Source organism: Myiozetetes cayanensis, unplaced genomic scaffold (assembly GCF_022539395.1).
Source record: "Myiozetetes cayanensis isolate MyiCay16 unplaced genomic scaffold, myiCay2020 scf15, whole genome shotgun sequence".
NCBI lineage: Eukaryota > Metazoa > Chordata > Aves > Passeriformes > Tyrannidae > Myiozetetes > Myiozetetes cayanensis.
In genome coordinates, this window is record NW_026087159.1 from 8,031,768 (window position 1) to 8,057,581 (window position 25,814).

General features: G+C 39.1%; 1 protein-coding gene across 1 annotated transcript; it reads right to left on the reverse strand.

Annotated features, from left to right (window-relative positions):
* Window positions 1-892: 892 nt before the first annotated feature.
* On the reverse strand, window positions 893-25,814 carry CUL4B (cullin 4B). The gene is made up of 20 exons (XM_050310391.1): window positions 24,905-25,814; window positions 22,107-22,222; window positions 17,550-17,653; window positions 16,536-16,605; window positions 16,054-16,127; window positions 14,896-15,058; window positions 14,706-14,795; window positions 14,335-14,417; window positions 13,215-13,282; window positions 11,995-12,113; window positions 11,034-11,226; window positions 9,868-9,972; window positions 9,451-9,561; window positions 8,627-8,712; window positions 7,991-8,098; window positions 7,627-7,740; window positions 6,557-6,662; window positions 6,309-6,481; window positions 5,616-5,768; window positions 893-4,487 (listed from the first exon to the last, which is right to left on the reverse strand). Exons 1-20 carry the CDS (start codon window positions 25,434-25,436, stop codon window positions 4,392-4,394), a joined length of 2,664 nt encoding a protein of 887 aa, XP_050166348.1. The 5' UTR covers window positions 25,437-25,814; the 3' UTR covers window positions 893-4,391.

Genomic DNA, 25,814 nt, shown 5'->3' on the forward strand with positions numbered 1-25,814 from the left:
TTTCAGGGAGCATGGAAGAAGTAGGAAATACTCTCTTTAAGGAGAAAGTGTTAGTGGAAAAACCATCCCATGCATTTAGATCCCTCCAGGCTGTAATAAAGCAAGTACCTGAGCAGGATTAGTGGCAGACATTTCCCAGACCCATCTGAACCCAGCTGCACTAGGACAGTTTTGTGATTACAGCAGGGCTGTGTGACCTCCCTGCAGCACGTGCCAGCCCTCCACAGATCAGTCTGCAGGACCAGCACTTGCTTTGCTTCAGCTGTCCAGGTTTCCAGAACTCAGATATTCAAAACACTCTGCCTCCCATCTCCACTGAGCTCTCAGAGCTCCTGCTGTGGGCAAGGCCAGGGTGGAGATGTTCCTGCTGCTCACAGTTGGTCCAGTGGTTCCCAATGGCTGCAGAAAACTCAAGAAACGGCCACTCAGCCACCCTCAGGAACAGAAGGAAATTCCCTGTGAAGCCCTGTCCTTCATACTTCAGTAATCACATTACAGCCATTAAAAAATTATAAACTAACTGGGAGACAAGGAATAATCATACAGGAGAGGAGCCTTCTCTAGGACCAACCAGCCACCACTTTTGGTATTTTTGTACCATTTCTGGCACTGCTACACATTCTAACCCCGACTCAGAGTTGGTGAGGATGCTTATTTCCTTCCTCTCCAAGAACCACAGATTTAGTAAAAAACCCAAAATAATAAGAATTCAGGAATGGAAGCCACTTAGAAAACTCAAGGGATTTTAATGACTGAATGAATAAGGAACTATTTAAGAAGCAAACAAGTATTCTGCTATCAAAGCACAAGCTAAAGAATTTAAAGAAGCCATAAACATTAGTAAGCCCAACATACAGAACTTGGGAGTAAGAAGGCATTTTACACACAAGAGTTTATCAACACAAAACTGTTTAATATTTATTAAATGACACAAAATACCTAGATAACAGACTCACTCTCTGAAAGGACATGTATTTACATTATTTACCAACTTAAGAAAGACTCTCTGTACCCATATCAGACTTATGAAACATAAAAAAGGTTTTGCTGCTTTTTGCATCAAAGGATGCAACGGTGATACATGCCCTGTTTGCAAGTCTGCATAAACTATAACTTTTTGATGCAGTGAAAAAGCACAATTTTATATTCTGGTAGCTGAGGGAAGAGGCTTCTGAAAAGTAACAGGGTTAGTTTTTCCCCCCACTCCAGACACACTCTGAAGACTGTTATACAAAAAGTATATTACATTTTTGAATGCTGCTGTACTCTTACATTAGTGTAACGTTTCAAAGAAAATATTCTCCCTACTATATGAGAGCACTAAAAAAAGTGGTATTTGAACATTTTTTTAGATGCACTTTTTTTTTTTTCTTTTAAAAGAAAGCATTAGGGCAAATGATATGTCTAGGAAAAAAAGAAAGGCTGACCAAAAAAAAAAAAAAAAAAAAAAAAGAGCAGAGACCAAAATATGAAGAACAGCTAAAGCAACTTAACAATTTGCTAGGGTTTGTTTGTTTTTTTATTAACTATTTACTTTGGCACCTTCGTGTAAACTATAGAACAAAACAACGTTTACAACACATTTGCAATTACAGCATTTAAACAAAATGGTCACTTTTGAAACCAGCCAAGACAAAAAAATAGTCCATTTATGGGTATAAAGATTAAAAAACCTAAAATATATATTTCTAAGAATAAACTGCAATTTCTTATGAACAAGGTGCTATAAACTGCATGCAAGAGTCGGGATTAAAAATGTGTGGCCAAACAGACAAGCTGTGTTGTAGCCAGATGAGTTGTGGTCCAGGCCCACGGGAGTTTTTTCTTACAGAGATATATATGGCTCAATAGGCAGGCACATGATCCCAGCAAGAAGTTGCAGAGTTGCACGGCTAGACGGCAAACCTTGGCTGCAGCTTTGTCATTAACCAGGAATGAGGGAGACCGTGGCAGAAGAGATGAACAAGGGCTTGGGGAACACCCATGGAGCTCCATGGAGAAGCCTCGTCCCCTCCCCTCGCTCACCCCCTCTCCTGGCCTGGCCAGGATTCTCAAAGTCCCTTCTTTGGGTTGCTTTAACTCGATTGCCTTTGGGGTCTGCCTCGGGCCGGGGGGTTCTGATGAGGATATTTTCTATATGGTATTTTCTGCACTGAAGTTACTGAAATAGACAGGATCAAAATGAAATAAACCTACAGACCTTTGCAGTTTGACTGAATGCGACACTTGTGTAATGAGGGAGGGTTTTACCAGAAGGGGTGCTCAAACATGCAGTGGTGTTAGATTTATATGCTACAACAGACTGAATGGAACCAGCTCAATACTGATATGCATCATCTCCTGGGGCCCAAAGAGTTAAGTCTTATGCTTCTTCTCCAATTCTCTTTAAAAGGAATCTTTTATTGGCTGAAGATACAAAACACGTACAAGAAAAAGGAACATTGAATGCAAAATACAGAAGGGTTTCTTCTTATGGTGGGGGGCATTCATTCCTCCCCAGTGGATCTCTATGTGAACTAATACTTGAAGATTGGCAGGAGCAGTCTTCAAGTTTCTTACCACATAACTCTACTGTCAGTATTTTTCTCACAGAGGCAGGGGTGGTCCTGGATGTCTACCAGTGGTTATGCTGCAATAGTGTCGAGGGGCAAGGTAAATTTTCTGCAGATCACGAAGAGCTGTATGACAGTTAGTTGAGGGTGACTGCAAATAATTTAGTAGGAGAAAAAGCCCACACTCGCTTCATCTGTCAGCTGAGGACTGCATAAAAAAGAGCTCGAGAGAAAACACAGCTGGAGAAAGCATGGAATGAAACAGCAGATAAAAAAAAAAAGCAGTAAGGAGGGGATGTGTCAGATAGAAACACACACACACAAACACACACTCACACACATGCACAACCCTGAATGTGGGATCACAGTGATAGAAGTTTGTAGGTCATAGAGAGCTAAGTTACACTGCCATTAAACATAACTAGCATCTGGCTTTCAGGAAATATCTGGTATTCCCCAGGACTATCAGTGCCTGAAAGAGGATGAGGTTTTTCATTGTGCTCTGCAACACAGCTGACCGTAGATCTGAAGCCTGGCTGGGTAAGGAAGAACTGTTATGTGGAGGAGTTACCTTTTCTGCTGACACTTTTTTTTTCCCATATATTCCTGGCACATGCTGCTATAAGCAATAAAAAAAAAAAAGAAAAGTATTTTGTTGAAACAAAGCTCTACATTCAAGTGACTTACTCTCCCATGTCTTATAAAGATGCAAAGAATGCTCTCTGGTCATCTAAGAAAATATATTTTAGATGCCTTGTAGCAATACTTAACTTTCTATATGAGAGGTAGGCTTCTGGGTTCTAGGAGGCCTGCTAGGCTCTAGGGCTGAGTTCTTAAAGCTTTAAGTTAAAGCAATCCAAAGCAGGGCAGCCCTAGAAGAGCTGCCCTGTCTAAACCTTGAGGTTAATTCAAGTTTAGAATGTTGCAAAGCAAAACAAGTATTAAAATCCATTTGCAATTTTTGTTCTTACAGCTTTACCACAATAACAGTGTGGCTTTTCATAGATATCTGTAAATAGATTCTCTCTTCCAGAGTATTGCTGCCAAGAGGTGAAGGCCTCCTACCCATGACTAGTAAAACCTGTCACTTCTTCCATTATGGCTGTTTTATGCTTAAAATTCCCAAAGGTGAACACCAAGTCTCACAGGCAAGCCATATAAATCTAACTTGAACTTGTTTTGTTGTAGCAGTTATTTAAGAATGGTGTTTGTATATACAGTATATATGCCCACACTGCAAACTTTATACATTGTTTTATATTGGTAACATTTTGTCTTAATTGTGACCAAGAATATTTTCCATTAGATCAGCAATAAGCACAGCTTGGCTTATTCCCCATTTTCCCTCCCTCAAGGGAAAAAATCCAAGTGTGGGCATCAACCAAACCAATGGTATGTATAACTGAAATGCATTCTGTACAGTAAATTAAAAGTTTGCATGCAGTTTAAGCATTTTTAAAGGCTATTTTCTTATATTAATTAACCTTCTGTTTCCATTTAAAGATGTGAAAGACATCTGTCATACATCAAGGGACTCCTCTTCAGACCCAGAGACAAATGGAATCACAAAAGACCAGGTACTTTCTTTCAGCTTTCTGCACATCTTACTAAATAACATGCAAAGAGTTCAACAGCATTCTTCTTAAAATGTAAATAGTACTCTTTAAATGGGCATGTTAACCACTGAAAGAAGTCCACTCTACTATACTTTTCCATTACACTGCTTTCATTCAATCATCGGTAGTATAAAAAGTCAATTAACGGGATCAACAGGCTAGTTTATCCACTGGCAACTGTGTAGGACACCAAGTGTGCAGTAAAACAAAGGCCAACATATGTTTATGCAATATAGTTGTACTGATTCGGGTTTTCTTTATCTCTTTCCATGTAGTCCCTGTCAATTAAGGATTCTATTCTCTTCTTAAGGTCAGCAGGCTGCAAAAGAAAGCACATGGCAGAATTATTACTTTGCAGGCAATGCTTTTTGGTTCTTTTTTTCCACTTAAACCAAATGTCTATATTGTTCAGGATGACTGAAGAAACAGAAATCACAGTTTAAAAAAAAAATCCTCTAAAAGTATCAGAGCTTCTAAAGTCTGCAGTGTATAACTGATGGAAGAGAAAGTTACAAAATTAACTTGTCACCTGCAGTTAAACATAGGTGTTTTTTTTTTTTACGGGGGGGAAAGATATTTACTGCTGTTTGAACTGAACTGCAGTTCATGCATCACATACCAAAGTGTTTCTATTTCTGACTTTTAGCTGGTAAAAGATGGTACAAGTTTCAATTCCTCTTGATGCAAATGAGTTTTGTAACAGTTTGGGTGCCCTCTGATTTTGTTGGGTGAAGGACTTTATAAAAATGGTTCATGATAAAGAGTGAGGAAAATCATTTAGATCGGTTGTTATACTCCTACAAAGCCCAACTGCAGCTTATGCAATACTTACAGGCTTGTAGGAACTCACCATGGGAATAAAATGGAATGAGAGGGCAGGACCTTTTATTTTACATTTCCATTGATAGAAAGCATCATATATTTGAACTCCAACAATGCATCACTGTTTATCTGAAAACCCATTTTCATTTGTACACAATAAGCTAGTCATTTTATATTGCAGCTCTGGGCTTCTTCAGCTTTGAGACATTCATCAATATTTTTTTTAATTCTTAGATATTGAAAAATCTGTCTAGAAAAACCACTGTACATTTATTGGTTACTAATTTATTAAAAAGTATCAACCACATTAAGAATGTAATGCAGAACTGTTTTGAGATCTGAAGCATTTTCCCCTCGTGCTCAAGAATGCCTTGCCAGAACACTGCAAATGCAGGTAATAAGGATAGCCAGCTGCACCCTCACTGCTGACAAACTCCAGCACTGAAAGCCTTTGGAAATAGATTTTATTAGCAACTGGCACTTCAAAAATTCCTGAAAGTGAGTATTTTCCCCCTTCTAATACTAAAGAGATGCATATTTTAGACAGAAGCACTGCTGAACTGAGGGCAGGCCAGGGAATATAAAGAGAACTGGTAAAGTTTTAGAAGAAAAACCATTAGCACACCTTGACTGGGAATTTGAGCTGGTTGTAGACCTCTGACACGAGCAGGTTGTGACTCAGTGTCTTGCGCATCTTCATGATCCGAACGATTGCGGCATCGATCTGGTACTGCCGGTCCTGGAACACCCTCTCTGTAGTGCTTGCCTGTTCCTCTACCTGCAGGATCCATTTAGGAGAGTTTCAGTGAGAACACTGGTACTGTCAAAACAGTTCTTCTTTGCATCTTTAAGACAGTCCTCAGTGTAAGACAGTAAAATGTCTGTTGTCAAATATCTGACACAAATCCTTTACAAATATAAAGGTCTATTAGAAAATCCACTTGTACAAGGAATTAAAATCTTTGCACAGATTTTACATTGGATAGCTGTCAGGGAAGATTCACTGGGAGCTTGTTTCTGTGTTCAACAAAATATTCAGTAAAGCTCCAGGGAATGATAAAGGATAAAAAGAACATTCCCTAATTGGAACTTCTCTTGAACAACCTTATTTAGAGACATCGTTGGTGTCTTAGTATAGAAGCACACATTTAAATCAGCACTGGTAGGTAGGTATGTGCTGTCATCCAAATTACACGGGTAACTTTGACAGGGATATCAGAATGTACATCACAACTGAGAGGAAAAAAGCTTGGAAATGGGCAGGCAACAAGGTTCTTAACCCAAGGATGTAGACCCCAGAGGATTAAAAAAAATATACCGTTTCTTTCATCTGAATTTGGTTGATTTTTATCCTGAAGAGCTTATGTCTGAAATCATCATTACATGTGAATTTATCACCATCTTCCACATCTTTGCCTTTGGGGCTTTTAGTCAGTACTCTGGCTTTGCCACAAGCCAGAGATTGAAGTGTCCTTCTCAGCTCTCCATCCTCTAAAGCAGAAACAAGTTGTTTAGGTTTTTTTCAGTAAGAACACTTGGAAGCAGTTGGCTGTTTTCAATACCAACCTATTCCAGTGGCTTGCTTTATCTCCTCTAAACTGAACTCCTCTCCTTCATTAAACATGAGCAGCACCAATGTCTGGAACAAGGAGACCTGAAGTTCTTTTTTGCCCTGTCACAAGGGAAATAAACAATATCACGAGGCTGGTTTATTTTTTTGGGGTGGATGGGGAGAAAGGGAGGGTACAGGGGAGGGTACAGGGGAGGGGATGAGGGGAGCATGAGGAACAAGTCACTATTGCATGTCAGTGATTTCACTTTAAGGACACTGTTTATTTGGGAATATGAACGAATAGAAGTTACTGGTCACCTTGTGTTTACTATGAAATGTAGCACAAGCTACAGGTCACAAGGCTGGACTATTCTATCCTGTGACAAAATTCACCCAAGATGCATCAGCCTGCTCAGGACAAATCTCAAAGCACTGAACGCTTAACATTACAATTTGGAAGACCTTCAAGTCAAATTCACACAAATATTAGTTTAAGAAACACAGTATAAGGAACTACAGAATCTTTGAAACAACCAAGTTTAATAATACCTGTTTTAGCATTAACATTTTTTTGAAAAATAGAATGGGTAAACATTCCTATTTCATAAGAAAATTTCATGTCCATGAAGAAATACTGAGGAGGAATAACTGGAAACCCTTTTAAAAACAGTTGCGTTCTTGTACAATCCAAAACTTTACAGCAAGTTTTTCACTACTGAAATAAAGAACAGATGCTTGATGCTGTCAGATGATGTAAGGCCACCTAAGGAACTGCCCCTTTTTTTTCTCCCCACTACAAAAATTAGTGCCATTTTTAATCTGGAGCTAAACCCACTGAATATTTTCCCCAATAGTAACCAACAGGTTTTTTTTTCACACCAATACAGAAGCTGGGTGCATCTTCTTAGACCTTACTACTTTATTTCATAAACTACCAACTCTGGAAACGATAGCAAGAAGTTAAACAGAATTGCAAAAACAGTGCTAAGTTTTCCACCACAACACAAAAAAGCTCCCTGATATATCCCTGAGGTACAACCCAGACTTGGAACTGATAAAGGAGTAAGAGAAACAACAGACTCACCTCTTTAAATTCTGCTTTTAGCACACAGTGTCCTAGTGTTGACTGCCACTGAAGTTTCCTACCACTGTGTTTTCCTAAATAAAAGGTCTTGAAAATCTCCTGCAGTTTTACCATCTAAAGAAAGAAAAACCCCAAAACACTAAAACACAGTTTCTACTTTAAAAGCATCCTTCCCTCCTCCACAATCAACTAAGCCTTAAATCAAGGCTTACAACGATGACAGGAATTGCAAGAAAACAAATTTCATTTACAAAGAGACAGTTCTGCATTTCTTTCTCTATGCATATTTAAAAGCAAGTTGCAGTTGATCCCAAGATGCATTTCTGAGAGGCTGATACTTGTAAAACCTGTCTGTGCTCATTACCTCTGGGGGCAGATGGACCTCCATAGGCACGTAGGTTGGCCAGTAACCCATAGTCAGAATATTCACTGTTAGTTCAATGTTGCCAGGGACATTCTGGTTTTGCATATACTGCAGAGAGAAACAACGTACATTGAAATGAAACCACGCTTATCAAACGTATTTCAGGTAGAACTGAAAAGTTGGAACAGGCACTGCAAGAGCAGAGAAGAAAGAGACCTATAAACTGCAAGTTACAGACAAGAACATTAAGGAAAGCACTTTTCTCAAGTTCTAAAGGCACTTCCACACAGGAAGAAAACAGCAAAAGTAGTGTTTTAGCAGACTGATGTGAAGATCTACCTAGTTATATGTGAATGGAGTAAAGAATGTTGAAATTTGTTTGAAATCAAGACATTGCCAGAATTAACAAGCAAACACTTCCAAGTCAGGCACCAAAATATAGTGGTGCTAAAAATGTTTTAGAACTGGTGTTAAAATGTTTAAGTTTACAATTCTTTTATTGCTGCAGGTGCTACTTGGTTTATTTGTCTGAAGAAGGCAGTTTCCAGGTTTTTTTAACTCTGTTGCTCAAGAAAACCCTTAATAAATTCAGTAAAATTTTCAAAAGCACAGACAGCACAGGCTTTCCCTCAGTACCTGTTTGAATTGTATCATTATGTCTTTTGAAAGCTCCATATCTTTAAACATTCCTTCAAGTTTGCTGGTGAAAGCAGCTCCACATTCTATAAAAGAGAAAATGTAAATCTTAGAAATTAATCTTGTTCATTTTCAATGCCACAGAGTAGTTATTCTAAATATCAGAATGCACTTTTAAGCAAGATGACCTATTTCAGCAGTTGCTCTTACATAAAAGCCAGGATTCTAATTAAGGTACACATTAAGGTTATAAACAAGAAAGGGGGAAATGTTTTAATGTGGCAGCTATTTTGCAACCCAGTTCTTTTCCCACGTGGACCTGACTGTTCATCCTGGGACCACAGTGGCCACCACTGGCATTCAGGTGACAATTCCAATCCCTATCAGCTGCCTGCCAAACTGTCTCCTGATGGTGGAACAAGATCAAGCTCTAAGAGTCTCACTCTTACCACCCAAAGATTCCATCCACTGGAACAATGAAGATCAGACTAAAGGATCACTAGCTGGCAGCTTCATGTTCCTGACCTTATACAGAGTGAATGACAAGTGGAAGCCATCCTTAAGTTCTCTGAGCACCTCACTGATTTACTCAGCAGGGAACCTCAACTCTCTCCTACAGGATACACTTCAAGCTCCTGGGTTTTGGTTATTGCTGTTATAATTACAAAAGCCTAAAGCAAATGAGTCTCCTCAAAACCCACCAGTCATTCCAGACTTGCACAGGAGGCTTTTGCCCTCATGCAAAGGGGAAGCACTAACAGCACTTCTTGGAAGGCCTCTTAAAACAACTACTTTTAAAAGAAAGCAAGTTGATAGATATTTACCATGTTTGAGTTTGGAAAGCATAGATTTTTCAGCATCCACTGATGCACTCTTCCCAACTAATAGTCTCTTTGCTAGATCTTTTTTATAAAAGGCCTCAAAGACATCTTTTCCTGTAAGAGACGAGATTTGGAAGTGATCACAAATCATTGTTGGTTTTTAACAAACATTACCTACAAGAGGCCCAATTCAAAGCTGAGTAATGGAAAAAGGGCCTTCACATGAAGATTTTTAGTTTAGGTTTTAGGTCAGGTCTTGTTACTGACATTTTAACAGGCACAGTATTTAATCAGCACTACACCAACAAACCACATCCACAGAGAATGAACACCTGAAAACGCAGACAGACTGCAAAAATAATTTCCAAGTACCTTACTGATTAAACAACTGCATCCCATGAAAATAAACCCAATACTTACCATATATGAATCTAAATATGATCATAATTTTATCCAGCATTTTTTCAAGTTCTTCATCAGTAGCTTCTTTGTTGCCTGCACGAAGCTTTGAATCTACGTATTTAGCTAAAAGTGTTGAAGAATAAAGAGTTTAGCATATGCTCAATATCACACTGAAACTAACATTTATAAATCTAATATTGTGAAACCTTGAAAATGTAAATAATCCTGAAATCACCTTCTCTCAGTTTCATCAGAGCAAACTTGATATCTTTTCACAGAGGCGATAAAGTTATAAAAACATTACAGCCCAATATTTTTTTTTCAGATAAGGAATTACTGCATTTTAACTTTACAAGCATACACAACGTTAAAAACATTTGTGCCTGTGTAAAAAAATCCTGGTCTATACTGTGAGCTCAAATCAAAAAGCAACTGTTGCTACAGATTGACACGGACATAATAAAAACAAAAGGATCAGAAGAAAAATATGTAAGCCAGTTATTTAAATGTGTTGACTACACTGCTGAATTTTTCCTCTAGCAGATTACTGTTTAATTTCAAATGGTCTGGTAAGCACATTACAGTTAGGGAATTAATGCAAAAAAAGGAGGGCAGAAAGCATCACTCCACAAACCTAACAGCACAGCACTGGCAAAGCAGGTATTATTCAGTGTGTGGGGAGGATGAAGGAATTCACAGGTGCAGAGTGCCAGGCATGGAGCACAGATCTGTCACCAATGTTCTTTGCAAACTAGAGACTGTCCCCACACTGGGCGAGCTCCAGGGCATCCTCAGCTCTCTTCCCTTTCACAATTAAGCCACAGAGAAGTGTAGAGCCCCTCACAGCTCTGTGCACGGGTGCTGGGGCTGCAGTTATGTAAGCTGCTGAAAAAAATCACATTAGCAGTATTGTCGTGTCTGGACACCAGCCAATGGCTGGAGTGCCCAAATTCTGATGCCCTGGACTTTTCTGCAGCCTAGCCAGTGAACTGATAAACAGAGTTTGTTCTTGATATTTAATGCTACCCCCTCAAACAATTCCCTTGCATCAGGCAGCACAGGAAAGGCCCAGTTTGACATGCACTGTGCATGGATTGACACACAGTTCCAACATATCCCATCTGTAAGCTGCATCAGCAGCTCCACACCCCCACTCTCACATGGAAGAAATTGAAGAAAAATACCTATGAGTTCAGCTGGCTTATTTGGTCTTTTGTTAATGAATGTTTCAAAGGCTTCTTTCATGGCATTTACAAACTTCTCATTCTTGAGAAAGCAAACATCAATAATATGGTCAACTTTGTCTTTAAAATCAAGAAGTTCTTGGACCATGGTTTTGTCTTTTTCTGGATTAATTACTATGGTGCTACCAAATGCCTGCAAAATAAAACATAACTTTCAATTAGCCTGAATAATCAATTTAAATGAGAAGAGTTCTAAAAGCCTAAAGTTACCTTCTTAATGTGTTGTTTCTAGCACTCATATTAATTCCACTAACACAACAAAATACCATTATGAAGTATTTACTATATAATGATTCCTAGATTTTTTATATTGATTCAAACCCAACTGATAAGTGAATGGATTCAGGACTTTTGTCTAAAGAAATGAAGTTAAGCATGACAAAATTAACACACCCTTTTTAATCATCTATAGCCTCAGGTTTTACACAGGTAAAGCTCCCACTAAACTCCATTTTATTTAACAGCACTCCTATGCCATTCCAAAGCCTTCCTTTACAACAACCACACTTTCTATGACACTTTCACTGAGAAATAAGATTAAACTTCTTAACTTAAGCTACTGCTCGTTCTGACGGGAAATTTTATCAGGAAGAAGACAAACATTCTGCCATTACCAAAATAACTACTGGAGAAATACAGCTCTCCCCCAGAGCAAGATTATGAACTCCAAACTTATCTGGAGTTCAATAACTGAATTTTCAGTGTTTTCTTTGACAGGGCCAGAACAGTTACTGTACCTTTCCCAGGATGTTCCAAAAGCTGTCTATTAAAAACATGTTTATAAGCAAGAAGCATTTAATTTTTTAAAAAATGCAATAGTTTATAGAGATGACTCAAGTATCTGTGTATAAACCCCACTGACACAGTAGTGGGATCTGTTCCAGAGTTCTAGGAACAGTACCTTTATGTACTCAATCCAGTGCTGCAAGAGAACCTGTACTCCACCTCTGACACGACTGAACAACTGATACAGAAGAGACAGGTCTTGAATTCTGTTCTCATCAAGAAGGTGGTTTAAACCTGCAAATGCAAGAATTTCAGTAGGAAATTAAAACCAGTGTAACCCAAAGAAAGCATGGCTTGTTGTTACAGTATGAGACCTCTTCAAAACGAATATTTTTTAATCAAACAGGGGAGTTATTTTAAGCTACCTAATTTAACAGCAAAACACAGAATGGCTGCCTGAACCAGCTCAAACCTTAAAAACCTTGTTATTACAGTGGGTATCTTGGGCTACATGTACTTCACATAACACCCTTATCACAAAACCTTTGCTGACTTCTGCTTTACTATTCTCTAAAGGTTTGAAAAGTTTACACTGTACTGATCTGTAGGAAAAGTTCCTTGGCAAGGCAGCTCTGAGCCTCAACTCCAGCTGTAAAATAAATGTTAATGTTTGAAAACAAGCAGCTTTGAGGGTTATCTTCACCATTCACATTTTAACTTTCTGGAGGAGAAGGCCTGATGCATCACAGTAAGGTTCTAAGGAAAAAGATGGGTAAATATTGCAAACTTGATACTCCTCTCAGTGAGGAGTTTGTTACAGATGTGCAGGAAGATGCTCACATAGTTGTTTCATCCAGAATCCAGCTATTAAGGACTTGGCCATTTCATTATTCAGCTCTTGCTGCCCCCATTTCTATTTCCTGATTCTCACATCAACAGAGGGTCACTTGACTCCATAGAGTCTATTGCAGAACTGAGGCAACGTATTCCACTGCTCAAATTATACTACATTTCTAAAACAAGCTGCTTTTTGTTAGGAGTACTCAGTATTTCTCCTTTCTGTTACAGCCATAATTTGAAGGCTACGCTTTTCTTTACCTCCAAGTCTTCAAAATGCTATTTAACAGACTGAACTGGAGTCCCCTCGAGTTGTCCTTTCTCTTTGCTGTGTATCAGAGGACAGCACAGCATCTCCTTCCCTCCAACAAGGAGAGTGGGACTTGCCCTCTTGCAAAATGGTCAGTGCTATTTTGTGAACTGAGGAGCAAAGGGTGTTAAAGAGTGATGGAACTTGTGTCCTCCCCCAGCACCTGAATCTGCCACTTGCTCTTTCAGCCCAGGATTGAAAGCCCCAAAGTAGTAATTAGAAACGTTTCTTTAACAAAAAAATATTACCTTTCTGAAGAATGGCTGTTAAATGTTCACCTAGAAGTTGCTTTTCTACAGTAGCAATTAGTGGCTTCCTACAGAAAAAAATGATTAGAATTACTTTTCCTTTTCCCATTATTAACACTTTTAAACCTTGCTTTGAGATCATGTTAACTACCTTTTCATTAGGAGTGCTCTAATTATATGTGGCCAAGGACCCAAAATGGTTATAGACATATTTATCCTTTTCCCTCCCCAGTAAGCAATCTTTTTTCTGTTTGCTGACTGATGATTTTAATTCACACAATAAGCCTGTTGCACATGACCTGCAGGCAGCTGGACAATGATTCCATCAGGGAAGAAGTTGGGAAGAGGTTTGTTAAATAATATACCCACTCCTGTTTCATGGGAGGAGATTCATGTCTTGGGACATAAACCACGGAGATAAAAAACCCACACCTCGAGTCAAGAGGTATTAAAACAAAATAGGGAATTAGCCACTAACAACGGTGTGGAAGAAGGAAGCCACTAAACAAGCTAAATGTTTTTAACAGCTGAAGGAGGAAGAAAATAAAAATGTGTGATGGTAGCTATAAAACACCTTCCTCTTAGAGACTTTATTAATGATCTACATTTTCTACAGCTGCATGTTAGGAGAATATTTCTCCTGCCCTACCAGTCATGACCTCCACTTGCCTGTGTTTGGGGAAATCCTGCCTCTAATAGAAAACACTGAAGAGTGACACTATTCAATAATTTCCCAGACTCCATAAAGAATATGCAAATATTTTAATGAAAATATTCAGAGCCCTTAGTTTGAGAATTCTCTATCCTGGGTCCTGTCCTTTTCAGGTAGGACAACAGTTGATTAATTGCATTTCAGCAAGAAAGAGACATTTGGACTGGGAGTTGCAGCCTATTTTTCTCCAAGTAAACACCCAACATTTATATAAAAATAATCAGTGACTTAGAAGGAAAAGCTATTAGCTGTGTGAGCCAAGACAGCACTTCACTGTAAACATGGAATTGTGGGAAGTGAAAAGCATCTGATAGACAGTCACTAACTGAAATGAATTGTAGCTATTTAAATGGCCCCATCAGAAGAGGAGCCAAACAGGTAATACCACCAGGCAGAGACTGTACTTACTGTGTGCTCTGATCTAAGTAAGTGATTATTCTGTCTGCTTCTTCTTCCAAGCGCTTGTTGACATGGTGAAGATATTCTGGAACCTGAAAATGCCAGAGCAGTTTTGTATGTTTAAAAAAAAACCCAGACCAACCAGGAAGGGAAAAAGAGAGAGAGTACTGGTTTAACAGCAGCAGCAGCTCCAGCTTTAAGCAGAAATCATTAGCACTGTGATTGAAGACAACTGCCTGTGCATTTCTTTTTTCAGATTACTACAAAACAAAGGTCACATTATATTTCCTTGCACACTGGCTAAGGCAGCAGCCAAGTTCCACTCCCTGACACGTGCTTTGTCATTAGGCACAATAAATACTGTTAAACATTGAAAATACCTCTCGTTCCTGCATCAGCCTCTGCCCCTCTGCTGCGTACAGGCGGTTTGTCTCTTCCAAGAATCTATGTTCGAAAGAGTCCTGATAAATCTGGGGAAACAACACGACAGCAATCCAGGGTAAAGCTTACTGAGCACTAAATAAGGATTTGAGCTATTCACTGGTTTAAAGGTGAAGCAGGTTTACTCACCTGCAAGTCAGAAAGCATGCTGAGAAGGCTTCGCAGTAAACTCCTATCGATGGCCTCCCCATTTCGCTCCCTCTCAATCAGCAGAAGAATGCCATCAATAGTTTTGTTCTGAACCTTCTGATCACTGATTATATGAGTTCTGAACAATTCTAGCCCCATATCCCTAAAAGGACAACAAAGCCTGCTCAATAAATTGCATAAGAATAAACCTCAGATATCTCTATTATTAAAACTTGATCTAGATCAAAGGAAGAGGCCAATACCAGCACTGCTCATTTCTCTGCTCCCAAATGACTCCAGGTGAACAAATACATGAACACTGCAATAAACCACCACAAAGCATGAACGGTAAGCTACAGGTTTTATAGACCAGTGCAGACATTTTTTCCTAAATAACCACATAGCTTTTGCAGCATCTTTATTTTTCAGTTGGTTGACAAGACGTTGGAACAGCAGCCTTCACGAGAAAAGAATGTCACCCTGGGTTCCAATTCCATGGTTAAGTTTTTGGACAACATTCCTTTTTGTCCATCACTTCCCAACCTCTCACTCTGAGGCAGGGCTTAGAAGAATTCAGTGATGTGAAAGACAAGGATCTCTGCTTTGGGTGTCCCAGTTAAAACTTTCCATGAATTTGAAACTGTGGGTCTGGACACTTCTAGGAAAAGTCAGGCCCTCCAGTCTCTGGCAGAGGAATTCAGGTGGTGCCAAAGGTATGGTAGGGCATATACTCATTATTAATAATATGGGGGGCAGAAGTTGAAGCCCAAAAGAGAGTAACTTCAGTAACTTTCTCCTTCAAAAGTACTTACAGAACTTGGAATACTAATAATACTAATGTGCATGCTAAAGTCAGTATCTGGGCACACCAAGCCCTTGCATGTTGGTGGTTGACTAGACCCCTTCCTTTAACTGTGCAAACTGGAGGCTGATAGCTACTTCAGTGAGATTTGGGATCACAGCTATTCTAGAACAAAGCTGTAATTCATAGCAAATAAATTAAACATCTCCCTTTGCAACGAGGACACACGCATTTATCGTGTAATTTACAGGTCACTCCAAGGTTTAAACAGAAAACCCACAAAACAACCTGAAAATCAGCAGGATCTAAGCAAGTTTAAATGTACCCCCAAATAATTCTGTTCTTTGTGCCCTTACCAGATAGATGGCAGCATGGAATTCTGAAGTACATAAGTTCGATCCAAGAACAAAAAGATACTTCTAATCATAATCTGTCACGAGAAGGAATGAAACAGCCTCAATCATTTTACTCTTGAAACTACAGAGCAACACAAATTATGCTCAACAACCACAAAATTCCCATCCATGGGAAGTGCCTAAGTCCATTCTTAGACACTGCTATTTATTTAACACCTTGTGCCAGTCCCAGCAAGACGATCAATGGGACTCTTGGCATGTTTCTGTATAACAGAACAGCTTCTTGAAAAATGGGTATAAAAGACAAAGGTTTGCATAAAAGTGACAGTGAGGAGCTGGGAGGAGGTGTCTCCAAGGTCAGACCAATCTGTCAGGAAACACACTTCAGGCAGAAGATATTTGAGATGTTTGAAAAGGAACAAAGTTAACCAAAACACAGGCTGCAAGGCAACAGGTTTTCCTTAAAAAGTTAAAAAACTTACCATTTGTCTGCAGTGATCTTGCCAACATTTGTCTATTTTCTTTAGAAAAAGGACACTATCCAATGAATCCATGAAGAAACCATTAAGAAAATCATACTTAATAGGTAGTGCTAGCAATGAAATGAACCAGCCTTATTGGGTTTTTTAAAGGCACTAAACAGAGAGCCCAGAAAGCTCACCTACTCCCAGAAAGAACCAGTTAACTTCTTGCAAAGTGTTTATTTTTAATGAGGGTCCTTGTGTTAATAGTCAGAAATCAAAATTATCTGAATTAAAAAAAAGGATCTCAATACTTTTGAATGTCTTGTTTAATCTCCCACCCCTGTAGAGCAGAACAAACACACATATCCCCACACCTCAGAATCCAACAATCCCAAACACATGTAAGAGCCCACTACTACACAGACACTACAATTTCAGCTCATGTTAAGAGATAACATTAAGAGATAAATTTTACCCTTGAAATTTATCTTTTATTCAGCTCACTGCACAGTTCTGGTACTAATTAATATCTGCTTAACAGGATCTCGATCTGATGCAACTCCAGACTTTTGAAAATTAAACATGTTGATCCTCAGAACCTGATCTGTGCTGCCAGGCCATGAGTACTTTTCAAAAAGGAAGCAACAACTATTTGTTGGAAGACTCTTCTGTTTATCTAAGCATGGCAAGTTCAGTATAAAAAAGCCTGATGTGATACAGCCAATCCATCCTTTTTAAGCCTTGCTGTAAGTCTAATGTGAGTTTTTGTAAGATGACAAAGTGTTTCATAAATACCAATGAAACTTTCTCACACACTTTTCCAAGGGTTACAGACATAAAAGAATGAGTTGTGTTCTCTGATGTCCCACAAAAAAAAAAAAAAAAGAAAAGAAGGGAAAAATAAGAAAACAAAACCATTCCTGTAAAAACTAGGAATTCAGATTACCATGGTCTAGCATCATGAACTAGTCAAAGAAATCCATCACTTGCAGGTAAAATCATTTTGGCTTGTCAACAGCTAAAAAAGGATATTCTCTGAACTGGTGAATTTGTGCTTTAATGTGGTCTTCACAGATCTGTCTCAGTTGTTTGTACAAATTTGCAGAAATCTTGTAGGAGCAGAGATTTTCAACAGCCTGGAGTAAAGAGAAGCAGATACTAAGAAATGTGTTTAGATTTTGGCATGTGATTTTACAAGGAAAGCGGGACCCCGCCCCCAAACAACCATGGAATTCTTCTGGTTCTCACAGCTTTTGAAGTGCAAAACCCCAGAGAGAGACATGGCCCTGTAAAGGTAACAGCAGACAAAGGCAGGCCATGAACAGCTCACAGATTATCAACTTCAGCTGGAGTATTGATATCTCATTTGGAACTGCAGGACCAGCATCTCTAAGAACAAGGATGTGAGTTTAGTAAGTTCCAGCAGCTTGCTGGGTTTCATATCTCAGAGCTGACACTGAAGGTCTGAATTTTATTCACTGCTGTGCTCTGCAGTGGAAAAGCACTGCCAGTTTAATTTCCTTTTGCAGTCCTTTCCTTGGTTAAGCTTCTCTCATCCTCAAAAGTACATACATATACATATTTTATTTATCTCCATCCGCCAACCCCATGGCTGAGTAAGTTTAGTTATAACCTTGAACATTAGTAGCATGATACATTCCAGATGTTTACAGTGACAAATTCCAAATTTCTAGGTCATCATCGATAGTAGAAGAATTATCACTTCACAGTAAGTGAAAAGAAGTTCAATGGGGGCATGTCTTAGGGACTGATCAAGCAAAAAATCATTAAGTACATAAGTGTATCTCAATTTCCAAAATTCATACCCATTGACAAGATTGGAAAGCAACTGAACAACTTTAACTCTCTGCAGACTGGTGAAAGACAACGGGTGATTATTCTGTAAAACACCTGCAGAAGTTAGAGGAGAGGTATGTATGATTTTCAACTAACACTTCTTGCTATTATTCATTTATTGGAAAAGACTTCAGTTGCCAATACCACCAACTCCTAGGGAAAAAAAACAAACAAAGGACTGGAAGATCAAGTTTGTTCCCCAGCACCTGCGGGCAGCTCAGAAGCACACAGAGCAGAGCTATTCCATTACACTCAAGTGCCCCACAATTCTTCCAGCAGTCCAGACACTCACAAATGAAAGCACAGCAACAACCAAAACAGCGAAACAAGGAGTTCCTCGATTTATCCTGGATATCAATGGCAATTATTGACGAGTGCAAGTGCACTACATCCAATACTGGCTCTGGGATTAAAGGAAACCCAAACAAACCAAAACCACAAACAAAACAAACTTCCATAAAAACCAAAACCCCACAACAAAACCATCCCACACAATGATAACAGCAAAAAAAACCCCAAACCTGCATGAGCTTACTGTCAGAATTACCCAGGTACAGCAAGAGAGCGAGTGTGCCAATTAAGGCTAAAACTGATCTGAACGACAACGATAAGGAAAGCTCGAATTATCAGCCAAGTATACAGTATCAATATTTGGCAATAGCAACAAGTTGAACTCTCAGCCTTAACTCTTCAGCCCAAACAAATACAATGATGTGACAAGAAAACATAATCTGTAGGTCACTGTTGAGAGCAGTCATGGGCTCTGCTCAGCTCTATTCCACTACTGCACCCCCAGGGTCAGGCAGCAAACCAGGAAACAACCCGATACTTCGATTCAACAGAACAAAGGGGTGGAAAACACTGAGCATGAGGAGCCTGATTAGACCTTCAGCAAGTGCAAACTTGCTGGGTTTCTTCATTTCTTCCACTTGCTTTGGAGGAGCCAACAGGGAGCTGGGAAGGCAAATGTTTTGGATGGAACTTGTTAGTCTGGCTTTAATCCTCCAGCCCAGGACACCACTGGCCCCTTCCCTGGACCTCTGGTCAGCTCATCTCAACTACCAACACTGTCCTAACTGCTGACTATCAAACAAGTACTATTTAACCACACTGCTCTAAATTCCTAAAAGAATTAGCCTCTGCACTGTAGGTGGACAAATGCATATGGTGAAATAAATTAACATGTATTAATATATACAACTAATTTCTGAATTGTTCATATAAATCTGTGCTTCTGCATTTCTGTATCAGAAATTCCAAAGTGTTGAACACATCTGCTAGGATTGAGTGTTTGAACATCAAGTGCAAAACTTCTGCATCTTTGTTGATAACATCCACTGAAATGTTTCGTGAATTTTGCTCAACTGGCTTTTCATTTTCAAGAGATTAAACTTTCTGAGCAGACAAATACCAAATCTTTTATTAAGATTTGCTTTGTGAAGCACAACATCACTACTGCAATATTATGCTTTGCAAATTACCGCTGTTGCACAACGATAACTGTAATGCATCAAAAATTCCCAAAAACTTCAGGGGCTCTAGTTCAAAAAATTATCATGTTCTGAATTACTTGAATAAGTGTTTCTGATCAGGGAACCTGTGCCCTGAGGGTGCTCAGAAAACCTGAAGAATTGTCATATTTCCTTTGGGTAGCACAGAGGTAGTCGGGCTTTGGGTTTGCTTTTGGGCATTTTGTTTTGGTTTGTTAACTGCAGCATGAACACCTGGGTTTGACTGCTGAGGAAGAGTAGGAAAAAGAAGTGAACACAGCTCTGATGAGAGAAAAACAGAACTTTCCTTAAGTATTTAACTCTGATTGATTAAAAAAAAAAATTAGGTATGGATCTAGTACCAAATATCTAGATTTCTACTTTCAGGTACTAATCTAAGGAAAATTATTCTATGCAGGAATCCTTCAATTCTGTAACACTTCAGCATCTCAAAGATGTGTATAATTTCTCTTGCTGAGGAGGAAAAAAGTACAAAGCTCAGGTCTCACAAAGAAATAAAGCTTCAAATGGTTTGCCCAGTGGGATTTTCCAACACAGACAAGACTTACACCAAACTCAAGAAGTTTAACTCCACTAAAAGTATCTTCTTTTGAGGCGTGCAGCAGAACTTTTGCACTCTTTTGCAATTCCCCTCTATGCTGGGATAATGGTGTCTGCCAAGGCATATTTGGCATCAGATCCATTTACCAAGCAGCTGTTCAGGAATGGCATTAGTTTAGATAGCATCTAAAAACACTAGTGATTCCTATTACTATTTTTAAATCAAGACACTTATTTTTAGATTTCCGTAAAAAGGGAAAAATTTCATACTTGATTGCACTCTATTTCACTGAGAAATATCTGAGTTATTACAATGTTGAATCATTGAGATTTAAAACAAAAAATCTTATCTTTTGTTTTCTGACCACAAGCAACAACAAATTGAGCCTGTAGTAAGAGTGAGCAGAAATTGAAATAATAACTGTGAAATAGAAGCAGGGATTTCAATAGAACTTTATTTTAAAAAAAAAAAAAAAATTTAAATATCTTTCAAGCATTTAACAGTTATTTGGACAGTTATTTAGTCTACAGTAATTTACAATACCAGCCAGTAGAGCTGGCTGTAATTTGTTATTAATTTCATAAAGTTTTAAAAAAATAACAATACTATATATTATTCAGTTAAATCCCCACTGTTTTTAGTTAATTAACTGAACACTCTAGATTACTTTAGTGAGCTTAAGAATGCATTGGACTGAGGAACTTTGTGCCAACTGGACTTTTTTCCCCACACAGAAACGCAACTTGTACTGAAAAGGGGAGGGCAGGGGAAGAAGAGACACTAAAAAGAGATGGTGAGAAGGCTGGATACACACAGAGGAACAAACCAAACAACTAACCAGGTAAAAAGGTTTTAGAAGCAGAGTAAAAAGTTCCAATGGTTCTTAACACCCAGGCAGAGCAGCACCATTGCCAGGCCCCTAAAACCGCAATACCGGGATGATTGTAGGGAAAAGGTGAGGGGGGGAAACCTCCCCAACACACTCAGCTCAGAAAGCAGAAGTGGGCGCTTATGAAAAAGGAAATGCCCTTCGAGTCTGATTGTTTCCTAAAATATTTAAGACAAAACAATCAGAGCTGCTGATGGGAATAAGCTTTTGGTTCTCAGCTGGTAGAGCAGACAGATTGCTGCAATGCCAAAAAATGACAATCAAATAAAAGTAACACAATTCCTGAAGAAAAAATGGTATTCTATTCACAGACAAGAAGTCAATAAAAAGTTTCAGTTTTTAAATGATCTCTGATCCTTGATCATGGACAGATACTGTCTTCAGAAATTATATTTTAATATAAATCCTCTTTTTCTTACCCAAACACCAACGTTTTAGGGTTTCACATTTTTCCTTTAGCAGATAAACACCATATCCCCCAAAACAGAAAAGGGAATACAGATCCTTGTCTTATTTAATTCTTGTCAACTGTTGCAAAGGAAACCATAGCTTGGCTTATGTTGTGGCAAGTAAAAAAAAAAAATAAATAAATTGTGAGTTCAACGTTAGGTCTTGTGGAATTTTTACTCGTGATTTTAAAATGGAAAAACTATTTGGTGACAAGTTTTTCAGTGGTAAAAGCAGCTATCAAGCAAAATGTCATATTCTTACCATCGTATCAAAAGTGTTTTAAGCCAAAAAATCCTGCAACCAAAAAGCCCTACCCCATCCCTTTCCCTTAGCACACTTACCTGGTAGAGCTCTTCTAGATTGTACTTAATCGAAGTGCTGTTCTGGATGGCTTCTACAGCTTCTTTCAGTTTCTGCCAGGTTTCATCTGTGTAGTTTTCAGGCAATTTGGGTTTATCTTTAAAAGAAATTACAGAAAGTTTGAGAAATTATTTCGATAAAGCGCAACCTTTTTACAGAAATGAAAAGAACGTTGCTTTGAGGGGAAAAGGCGCGGGTTGATGCTCTAGATTTGAATTTATACCTACATGAAAAGAAGGCATTCACGTAAAAGCAGTATCTTATTTACATTTGAAAGAGTAACACATTGTAGAAATTGAGCACTGCTCTTCAAATACACATCATAGCACTTTGTAGCCCAAAACAGTAGGTGTGGTTACAAATAAAATCACAGTACTGCGCCTGATCAGCTCAAGAGGGAATAAAATCAACAAGAATGATCTACATCTTCATTTCTCTCACTACCAGGACAGCAGAGCCAAAAAAAGGTGAACATAATAGGTGAAAATGATGGATTAAGAGATACAGAGTTGCATGTATCTTATTTTTTAATTTATTGCTCATTAATTCTACTCTGTATAAACGGTTGGAAAGAAATGCTCAAGAAACATATATGGGAACACTGTAATTATTATACAGGTTTTATGGTCCTAAGGAAAACCTTCCAATTTTAAAGTAATCCATTTATGTCTCTCTTGGGTCTGGCCAGTGGGTATTTGTTATAGTTAAGCCTCTTTTAATGTTCAAACAGCTCGAGCTTCACAAATCTTACCCCCTCTGTTACTTTTTCTGCCTCTTCTCTAGAGATGCCCCCGCCCTGCAGCACCCTCAGCAAGCCCAGAGCGTTTACAACAGGCTCAGATGTTCCCCAGGTCACATCCTCAGAATACCAGAACTACTTCAAAATTCTGTGTGTTCTCATGACTAACTAAAATGACCATTTTTGTTCTAATATGCACATTCCCAAATGGAGAAGGAAGGAGAAGAGAAATTAGGAAGATGATACATCTACATCCATGCCACCAACAGGTGAAACTGGCCCAGAGTTTATACTCTACTATAATTGACTTTTACATACCTAAAGGTAAGAAACAAATTTTAAAGCTTTATGATTTCCTGAGAAATAAGTAACGGAGAGAAGTAATTTTTTTTTTGTTCTCCCAAGCACTTCCCTACAGTGTTGGCAATATCCCAGCATCAGCTGCATTGAAAGGATCTGGAGAGACGAGAGACTACAGACTTGTCTGTTTTCACTAGCAACTCCTGCGTGTGCTCCTCAGCAGTAAACACCAAGATTATGGATTTTAGGAAGTTATTTAAGTTGTAAAGGATGCAATTGCTATCCCACTAAGATAAAGACAATACTCTTAACATTATTATTCAGTTTAGTGTCTGAGAGTAAATAAAAAGCAAAGCTGTCAGATTCTTGAGGCATCCTTTTAAAGCAAGTGATTCAAATACCAATTCATAAGCGCTGATGATCACAGCACCATGCAATCCATGACATTTAATAGGTAATTTACATGTGAAAAGTTAACTTCTCATAAAGATAAGGTCGTACAAACAACCAGAGAATGCCTTTCTTTCTCACTATGCTGCATCATAAGTTTATATTTTAAAATAATCAAATGATGCTGCTGTGATGGGCGGAAAACATTTCTGAGAACGGGAACCTTCAAGTTTCACTGGGATTGTGAATTGCTGTAAAACATTACAGTGGGTAAAATAATCCTAATCCTTACCTAATGCAGTACCTCCACTGAACATTTGTGTCAACTGGGTATTTAGAAATCGGTTTTAATGTCAGTAATATCTTTTACCCCTCCCCAACCCCAAACACATGAGGAAAAAGAAACAACTCAAGGAAGCAAGTTATTGGACTATTCTGGAAGGCAGCAAGAGACAGGAAGTAAGAAAAGTCCACGATTTGCCCATTTGTATAGGGAAAAAAATGACAGCATTTTAGCTAAGCTTTCTGCCTACACCTATTTGTATTTTTGTTTACTAGAAAATGAAGCAGCATCACAGCAGAAAAGTTTCACTTCTCTGCTTCAGTTGGTCTCTAGTAACAATACCAGAGAACCTCAAACACATCTTGTGAGAGAATTTATAAAATAATGTAAACTTGTAAAATAAGAGTAAGTTAAGACAGAGAAAAAACCCTACAATTATAAATTACAGTGAGGATATCACACGGAAAACACTCAGTAAAAATCGGAACTACCTACTTTAAAGGCAAGTGGGAAAACCAGAAAGGAAATCCGCCGTAAGAGCCTGATAATCACCTTAGTTTCAACATTTAAAACTAAGCACAGGCAGATTAACCTATAAACAGACAACACAGATAGAGGCAAGACATGCAGATTCAAGGCCAATTTAAAAAAAACACAACCTGTGCAAAGACTTATCATAAACTGGGCTAAAATGCACTAAGCCCTGAATCAGGATTACTAGAAAAGAGGCATCAAACGTTAAAAGTTTGAACAAAGGCAATGTACACACTTAGGTAGTAAAACCTTTCACCTAACATACAAGTTAAGGCCTTCCCGACAGACAAGAGCGAAAGGAGCCTGAAAAATAATTCCAAGCAGCAAAGTGTAGCTCAGGATGTATACATGACTGGGCAAGCACACACCAGAAAACATTCTTCTCCTTTACATAAGTACAGAAATGTTCGCCACAGAAAAGCCTGTCCTATAAAACCTGGAGCTATCTGAAAGGAACCGGTTTTCGGGTTGAAAACAAAACATGAAGTCGAGTGTCAGCTCCCCCTAAGTTGTGACAAATGATGGCCTGTTACCTTTAAAGTTCTTGATCACTAATTTCTTAGCAGAGCCAGGTTTACTGTTGGCGAAACTGGAAACAGTAGAGGAGGCAGCTTTGGTCAGGCCATTTGCATGGTGCCCCACAGCCACTGACGAAATTAAGAGGCTTTTACTTTTGAGCTGCTGTTGGTGCTGCTGCTGGGAAGAGGCAGCAGGAGAGGAGGAGGAAGAAGACTCTTCAGCCATCTTCACATCGAGTCCAATAAAATCCACGGAGTCCTCAAAGCGCAGCTTCTTCTGGAGGTGATGGTTGGAGGAAGGAACCCCTGAGGAGGAGCACGAGGATGTGGTGATGACGGAGGAGGATGACGAGGAGGTGTTTTTAGAAGGAGAAGAGGTGCAGGAGGAAATGGAATCAAATTCTTCTTTTTCGGAATTGCTGTTGCTGCTGTTATTTAACTTTCTCTTCTTGCAGGAGGAGCTGCTGCTGGTGTTACCATCAGTGGCAGGTCTGACCTCCTGGGCTGCAGCTGGGGGGTTGGGGGAAGAGAAACCTGTGGGAAACATGAACACACAGAAGTGAACAGGCTGAGGGGCATCAAATCCTTGTGGTGTGACAAAGAGGAGAGAGTTTTAGAGTCAGTCTCTGTTTGCTGTCTCTCGGGGGGGAGGGTCTTTCAACTCCTCTCTCTCATCAGTGGAGTCCTTCCGTATTCCCCCTCCTTCTCGTTCTTCTTTGTCGGAGCAATCACTTAATCTCCTCTTCCCCTTCTCTTTAATACTTTGTTTCTTCTCGTAGTTTGCCTGTGCCTTCCTGCTTCCCCTCCTTCCTCAGCGGAGCGCCCCCGTTCCTGCCTCTCGCCCCCCACCAGCTCCTCCGGGCTGTGCTGTCCGGCAGCGGAACGCCCTCGGCCGCCCGCTCCCCCGGCTTCTCTTCGCGCTCCC

Bases quoted from the DNA above. Each gene is read 5' to 3' on its own strand.
- CUL4B (XM_050310391.1), bottom strand. From the start codon at position 25,436: ATGTTTCCCACAGGTTTCTCTTCCCCCAACCCCCCAGCTGCAGCCCAG. The intron at 13,283-14,334 runs GTAAGTACAGTC...TTTTTTCTGTAG, and splicing joins TACTTAGATCAGAGCACACA to GAAGCCACTAATTGCTACTG. The intron at 6,482-6,556 runs GTTGGTATTGAA...TTTCTGCTTTAG, and splicing joins AAAGCAAGCCACTGGAATAG to AGGATGGAGAGCTGAGAAGG.